General features: G+C 33.0%; 2 protein-coding genes across 3 annotated transcripts; one reads left to right on the forward strand and one right to left on the reverse strand.

The window, feature by feature from the left end:
- Window positions 1–450: 450 nt before the first annotated feature.
- On the forward strand, window positions 451–3,569 carry LOC128672849 (uncharacterized protein). The gene is made up of 2 exons (XM_053750309.2): window positions 451–970; window positions 1,585–3,569. Exons 1-2 carry the CDS (start codon window positions 948–950, stop codon window positions 2,441–2,443), a joined length of 882 nt encoding a protein of 293 aa, XP_053606284.1. The 5' UTR covers window positions 451–947; the 3' UTR covers window positions 2,444–3,569.
- On the reverse strand, window positions 2,487–7,928 carry Strump (Strumpellin). Of its 2 annotated transcripts, none has more exons than XM_053750302.1 (11): window positions 7,532–7,928; window positions 7,178–7,280; window positions 6,468–6,659; window positions 6,103–6,314; window positions 4,594–6,011; window positions 4,234–4,505; window positions 3,977–4,104; window positions 3,445–3,840; window positions 3,147–3,370; window positions 2,782–2,932; window positions 2,487–2,704 (listed from the first exon to the last, which is right to left on the reverse strand). In XM_053750302.1, the coding sequence occupies exons 1-11, from the start codon at window positions 7,651–7,653 to the stop codon at window positions 2,563–2,565; spliced, it is 3,360 nt and encodes a 1,119-aa protein (XP_053606277.1). In that variant the 5' UTR covers window positions 7,654–7,928; the 3' UTR covers window positions 2,487–2,562. The 2 variants fall into 2 exon arrangements, with proteins under 2 accessions (XP_053606277.1, XP_053606278.1); XM_053750303.2 differs by having other exon boundaries at window positions 7,765–7,906.
- Between the last annotated feature and the right edge of the window lie 180 nt (window positions 7,929–8,108).

The raw sequence follows: 8,108 nt of genomic DNA on the forward strand, positions 1-8,108 counted from the left end.
ATACTAATACGAGTTTTATTGTGGATGTTGACTTGGGGACATCCAAATTTGCCACACCTTGACACTGTTTCATTTTGTTTGTAATATTAATTTAATAGTTGATTATATGTAGAACCGTAATCAATTAAAAATTTTCAAAATGATATTAAATACACAGAAAAAAAATTTGAATTCAAGGGACAGCCAAGAATTTTGGTTACAAAATAATGAAAATGCCCATACACGCGATACCTGAGCTCAATGCGCGATACACGCACAAAACAATAGCGCCACCGCCACTGTAACATTTTTGTTTATTTCTTATCGAAAACGTATTTTTTATTTAACCCACAGACTTATTTTTATTTATTTTGATTCACACATTTGATTTGATTCCAAAGGGTCTCCCCAACCTTTCCATGTTGCTGGATTGATATATCAGGCGGTAATTTAAGCACGTCGTCTTGTTGGCGTTGGCAGCTCAGCTCCAGTCCAGTTAAGCTTCGGAGCACAGATCTACAGCATGGTTTTAATAAGTAGGCATTTCGGTTGTACGCGTTGTACGGAGTACCTACTAATTCCTTGACCTACAGTCATATATATTTTGTTGTCAATGTCAAAGATCCATCATTAATGTCATCGATTTGCATTATTACTCTTCAGGTTCGGAGACCCCTTTGTTGGAGAATATAGGTGTAGGTATATTACCTACCTACGTAGGTACCCTGCTGTTTGGTCGGAAACTTTTCAGTAGGTAGAGGTACGTTATGTACCTAGGTACCCAGAGTACATTGCTACCTACTTGATTCGGCGGATCGAGCGTTAAATAATACACTCGGCTAAGACCCAAAGTTTATAATAAATCATCTCAACCTCAGTTTACATGGTATTACGTTCTTGTTGTCAAGTAATCTGTTCTGAATCGCATCAACTTTGTTCTACTTTGGTATCTTTCGTGAGTTTTCGAAATGAATATTTTACCTAAGAAAAGGTAAGTAATAAACAATCTTTATTAATTTTATATCTATGGATTTATAAATTAGGAAGTATCTACAGAATACATATTGTTCTGTTCTATACACCTTCACCCTTTTGCTTGATCAAAAGGGCGAAAAAGTTGAACCAGTATGATTCCATTTCCAGATACAACAATCTTACATTGTATACAATTTAAATAATCAAGACCATTTGCTTTAATTGCTACTGTTGCTGAACTTGAAGTTACTATGATTTAGGAAACTATAAGCAAAAATTGGATATACTCTCTAATCATTATGCATCCCCAGTTGCTGTTGTGACTATGAAGTCTGCAGTCAGTGTAAAAAACAAACCCAACCATTTTGAAGATTTGGCTGTGGTTTACAACTAGCCAGCTGCCTGATGTTAACCCTCTCTGGTAAAACCTCTGTTACCTATCAGCTGCACAGGTTTTGTATTACTTAGCCCCCTCATGCAACATCGAGTGGAGCACATGAAGTGATGCCAATTTCAGGCAAGGCCTCTAAAACTAAATTATCATTCAGTCAAACAATTATTATAAATGTGCTAAGTTGTATATTTATTAGATAGTAATCCTGAAACTTGATTTCAATATTCTTATTATAGATGGCATGTAAGAACCAAGGAGAATATTGCTCGAGTTAGAAAAGATGAAGCTGAAGCTGCTGAAAAGGAGAGGCAAGAGAAAATAAGAATTGAAAATGCAGATCGTGAAGCTCGACTTAATGTGCTTAAACAAAAAAGCAGACAACATCTGTTACAATGTGGGATATCAGATAATACAGTGAAAGAAATATCTGAACAAGGAACAACATCACAAGCAGAGCATACAAATCTGTTTGCTGACCTTGAACATGCAGTTCACACAACAAACAAAGAACATGATAAAGAAATTAAAGAAAAATCTGAAGATTATGAGAAAAAAATTGGTTATTTAACTTATCTTGGCCAAGATACAAATGAAGCATTGAAGAAAAAAAACTGGTATGAAGTCTTACCTAAAGAGAGACATTCTGGACTTACACAAGTTAAAGATACTTATGAAAAATTAGTACTCAAGGATGAAGATGGGAAACCTAAAATTAAGGAGGTTGATGAAAAATATGGCGAAATTGGATGGAAGGCAAAACAACACCTGGATCCTATATATAGCTTCAAAAAGTTTTGCAAGCAGGAAAATCATACTAAAAGCACAAGCACTTTACTTAAGAAGGATTCCCCATTGGAAACCAAACGGAAACATAAGAAAGATAAAAAAGATGACAAAGAAAAGAAATTGCTAAAATTAAGAGAAGCAAGACTCAAGAGAGAGCAAGAAGAAAAACACAAAACTGAACTATTTTTAAGTGGATTTACTGGCAAAACTAAAGAAACGAAAAATTATGATCCACAAGTCAGTAAAGTAAAAGCTAAATATAACTCACAATTTAATCCAGAACTAGCTAGGCAAAATTGGAATAGGTAGATTGGTTGATACTGTATAATAGATCTGTATAATTATAATACTATTTATTAAGTTTATATATTTAATTCTGCCCAATAAAATACATGAGTTTAAGTCAAAAATTCTCTTAGGACCTTTTGTCACTTTCTATGTGGACTTGCTAATAAGATGAGTGGTAACTTGTTTTCCAAATTTTCATAAGGATAATTAAACGTCTCACAAAACAATTCCAATATTCTGACAATTAATATGCCTTCACTTGATGCCTCTGATAATCTAGACCTGGAAATAAAATTATGATTAAATTATGCAAGCTATTTTGTATACATACAATAAATTAATACTTATTTTAAATTCACTTTGCTAGTACTATGTAGCTGACATGATGACACAGGAAATCCACAAAAATATTCGTATTCTCCATCTTTGTTTGGCATAAAATTGTGTATATTCCAACAAGCAGCGGATACCCATCAATATTGTCTCCTGTTTTCTTCGAAATCAGGTCTCCTGAAAACCATGCATGATCTGTATTATACCTAAAAAAACTTTTAAAATGGCGGAGTAGTATAAAACTTGCTCATTGCAGTTTGTTTGGACGTAATCAATTTAAAATTATATCATTTTGTACCTTGGGCAAAATTGTATTTTAAAGCTATACATATTTTACATTAAAAACAAAATATTTTTCATATAAAAACAGCAAAGGAAATTCTTTCCTCACCAGTAGTATGACAAAGTTGCAGTTTCGATAACTGGGATATTAAAAGAATTGCAAGTACTCTCCCTATGTCCATGTTCAGAAACTCCTGTGTAGGTTTCAGATATATTTTCTCAAATGGCTGATATATTCCACATCTCTCTAGATATTTTTCCAAATTACGCAACATATTGTTAGATACTTTTTGTTTATTTTCTGTGTCAGATTTAATTTCTTGCAGAACTGATCTGTAAATTAATATTATATTGTTGTTTAATTAATTATTTATACAATAATTAGTAGAATGTTAAAAGATACATACTCATTCAGTGTACTCAGGGAAGCTTCCAAATGTGCAGAGTCAAATTTGCAAGTTGAATTCAACTGATATGAAATATGTTTTCTGAGTAATTGTAAACTACCAATTAAAATTAATACATCTACTAATTGATGCAAAGGTTTTTGATTTCTAAGAATAGTTTGTTCAATATCTTTTGGTTCATTAACATTTGTAGTGATTTTGTCATGACTACTTCTAAGAATTTGCTGTGCTCCTTGCAGTTGGTTCTTTATCATATGGGCATACAATGTATCCAAACCATGCAGACCCACAACCCCAATAGCTTCATTTAATTTAGCAAATGTCTTGTTGTTGACTATTTCGTTCTGATTTTTTACATCAAACCATGCAGCGCATATGTTGATATATGTACAAGTCCTGAAACGAAGAATATCTTCTTTATACCAAAATATTGTCATATTGAAAGTCCAAGCTTATAGAGATTTGGTACGCCGCCATTTATACTGAAATAATCTATAGACCGAATCTAGAAACTTTTATGGATAATATTTACCTGGCGTCAATCAACTGCGCGACTTGTCTAGCCAGGCTTCCCATGAAACCGGCGGAAGGACTGTAAACAGTCACACCTTTACGTATACTTATTTCTTTCTCCACACTCTCGTAAATAATCGTTGCAACCTGTGAATAGATAAAATAAAAACTAAAAAGCAATTCACAAAGAAGAAATTCATGATTCTGTTAAGTCTACATTTTTTGGGTAGACACAAACAGTAAAATGTATATATCATAGCAAAATGTATATAATACCTGCTTCTGCCATATTCTCAAACCGTGCATATTAATGTAGTCTTGAATGTATTCAAGTGATCTTTTATAACCATTCATACTGTCAGCTAACTTTTGTAAACGGGGCAATAAGTTACTGGATGCAGCAGTTGACTTCTTTGTCTGAGGTTCCAGGAATTCAGTGAATTTTTTACTTATATGAGTATCCAATTCTTTTAGCAAGCCCTCCTCAAGCAATTCCGCGGGATCTACTCTGATTATCCCGACAAGGGTAGACCTCATATCTAGTATTCCTGTAAAATAAAAATGAACATCATAAATGTAAATATACATCTATAAAAAAAATCTTTATATGACGACTGTTTATAAGGATTCCCGTACCTGTAGTAAACGTAGAAGCAGAACGAGTAAGCTTGGCGACCTCCATTCTATGGTCAAGTTGTGCATATTCTCTCAATTTCTCTTTTTCTAACCTTGTAGGCACTTCTTTGATAGTCCATGTTTGGAGCTCTATTATTTTTTCAACTATACTGAACACCATCTCTGGAATTATTTGTAATACTCTTTGTATATATTTAATCAATTCATTGCTGTAGTACTGCGAGACGGACACTAGATCCTCGCTGCCAGCTTGGTTTATCCTTAGCAGTGGTATCTCCATAGCACTCGCCAATTTGAGGAACAAAGCTCGCAAGCGGCTGGTGACAGCTGGGTTCTCTTTGATACTGTCTTGCATGTGCTTAGTGTAACAGTCAATAGAACACCAAGCATAGCTAACATCTGCAACTGTTTCTAATGTTACCAATGAATCTTCTTTAAGTGTTGCTGCCCTCAGCACATTTTTCAGAGCCTCTTTACTTTCCATGAGATACTGTACAACTGTCGACGTTCCTTTGATACCGTGAAATTCTTCGACTTCATCAAGAGCTTGTATTAATTGAGTAATCTTTTTTATAGATTTAGTTGTGATACTTTCACTAAGGGAAGATATTTGTTTAGCAATATTATCAAACCAGAGTTTTAACTGTTCATTTTCTTGAACTTTCGTAAACGATTTGTTTCCAGAAAATAATTCAGACAAATTATTTACAGCTTCCAAAGCTAATGCTTTATTGGTGTTCCAAGAATGGTTTTTGTTTTCAAGAAGCTTTGTTAAAATTTCTCTCACCTTCAGTTCCAGTTCTGCAGTGCTAATCAGTAATTCAAGCAGCTTCAATGGATCGTAATTTGATTCTTTCATTACTATATCTTTCAATTGTTTCCCCCTTTTATTATTATCAAAAAATATGACATCGGAATTGTGCAATAATAACCATCTGACAACTAGGTTGGAATTTAAAAGTAAGTTTAAAATCTTATTAATATTGTCCAATACATAATCTTCAGTTAGAATGCCTTCTTTTAACAATCTATGAATTTTGTCAGTTAATATTGGTACAGATTCACCTCTTTTAGCAAATACTTCTTTGACGCTTTTATTACAACATGTGTTGCTCAGTGCAGATTTTGCAGCTTTGAAATTGTCCCAAAAATCAATTATGTTTAATGTTACGCCCATATAAATGGGTATGATCCAGTTGCTCGGGAAAAATTTGTCAACAATTTCTCTCATTTTTGAAATATCACTATGCAAATAATATGGAGCAAAAAACAGACATATGACTAACATGCTAGCTTGTGTTGCTAAAGCCGAGGGCTGATGTTCTGGGAAGGTATACACTGATAACTGATTGTATATATCTTCTGATCTCAATTTACCAATAACTTTATCAATAAATTCTGGACGAATGTTGATACGGCTGAAAGTAAAATAAAAATTACATCTATCTGTAATTAGTACATAATGTAATAATGTTTTATTTTATTTAATAAAATTAATTCTAGGTATACCTGAAAAATTCCACAGGGTAATCGGCAGGTCTTTTGGCAAGCTGCTGATCATAGCCTGTGTCCCTCAAGAGTTTACAAACATCGTCAATGTTAGTCTGGGACTGAGTGGTGCTATATCTGTAGAATGCTACCAACAATCTTTCCCGAAATGGTCCAGGCATAAACAGGTCACAAAGTAACAGCATTGCTCCATACAAGTACAGGGACTCACACTGAAATAGATATTGTAATATAGTAAACAAAATATGTGTAATGTGTAATAAAAAATAATATTTGTATTTGTCATGCATTTCCAGCATAGAGGTAAAATTTAATCCACTAGTTAGTAGACTATCTATTAAGTACTATTCATCTATTATACATACCAACAATTGTTTACCCTCCACATCTCTCAGTACCGTTTCAATAGTCTGTTGTATAAATGCACCATCATTTAACTGTTCAGTAAAGGAAATCAAATCAACAACATATTGATAAATATTTTCAAATAACAGGTAAAATCTTGTTATTAGATCAAGATATTTTTCTTTGAGATCATCATCCACATCTTGTAATTTCTGAAATAATAAAATACCTACATGTAGTATTAAAATCTTAGTACCTGTGCTTAGAACCAAATTAATTGTTAATATGATATGTTATGATGCTTCTATTATGTACTAAAAGTTTTCCGGTGAATAAAAAGCTGTACAAATTCAAGGATAATTGGTGTAAACTGACTTTTCATTTTGCACTATATATCCTGGAATTTGTACAGCTTCCTTTTCTTCTTTTTGATTGTGTTAATGCTAAACTTGGTGTCAGATTTTATTAAAATCACCAAAAGGCATCTGACATGACTTTTACAAATACCAACCACCATCTAGTGGCAGGTAGTCACTTACATACTTGTTAACCAAAACTGTCCACCAATGTGCAGGTTTCCTCACTATGTTTTCCTTCACTGGAAGCAAGTGATGGTCTATGAAAACTACTATACCTATTGAGTCTGATATGTACAAACTCATGTGGCATGAGTAGGATTCCAACCTTTTGATAACAAATATAATTTTTTAATTATAAAAAGATACTTTACCACATTTATACTAATTTTTTTTTCCTGAACATCTGAAACCTTGAAGTAACTGAAATCCATTATAATTTCTTGATACTTTTGCTGTAGGTCTTTAGTTTCTAATCTGAAAGTAATAAAAGTACTATGTAAGTGCTAGGCAACAAAGCTGCAAATAGGAGGCAAATTTATGACTGGCCATTTCAGGCAAAATAATTTATCACAATATCACCAAATTTGTCATATTGCCTTTGCCTCGACATTGATTATTGGTGTGTCTGTTGGTCAAGACAATGTAAAGTTTTGCAGCAAATAGCTGTTTAATATGGATAAAACCTGGTTTTAATCGTCCTGTTCCATAGTCTGACAATAACTTACAAATAAACTGCAGGCTTATGATCCTTGAGTCTCAATATCTCTGCTACTATAGCATTACCATGTGAAATAAGTTTTAAAAGATTTTGAGCACAAAGATTATCTTCTGCCATAAAAACCCTCATCTTGGAGATAATTATATAGGTTTACAATTATTAATTTGTTTATACTAGTCTTTAGTAACAAACAAAGCGAATTTACTAGGTGATATTCTTAGAGCTATGTTTACTAAGTACCTAGCTAAGCTATAACCATTATATATTATATATAGAAATTCATTATATATAGAAAGTACTCTGTGGCTATAACCCTTATATTCATTTACTCCTTGCTAAGCTACCTAGTCAGGTTTCTTTCTCTCAACTTTTCAACTTGTTGTCTGTCAGTTCTGTCACTGATAGTCACAGAGTTTTTTTTTCAGTTTTCTCATGGTCTAAAACTGAAGTCTTAAAAGTGTCCTCAAAGGCAACTCAAAGGCGACAAAGAGCTGCTAAACGTAAAGCTAATAATCAAAGTATCGTCGTATTTGAAGCTAACCCTAATACGGATTTTGTGTTTATATTTTTGATTTGAATAGTTT

This window comes from Plodia interpunctella, chromosome 10 (genome assembly GCF_027563975.2).
Source record: "Plodia interpunctella isolate USDA-ARS_2022_Savannah chromosome 10, ilPloInte3.2, whole genome shotgun sequence".
NCBI classification, from domain to species: domain Eukaryota; kingdom Metazoa; phylum Arthropoda; class Insecta; order Lepidoptera; family Pyralidae; genus Plodia; species Plodia interpunctella.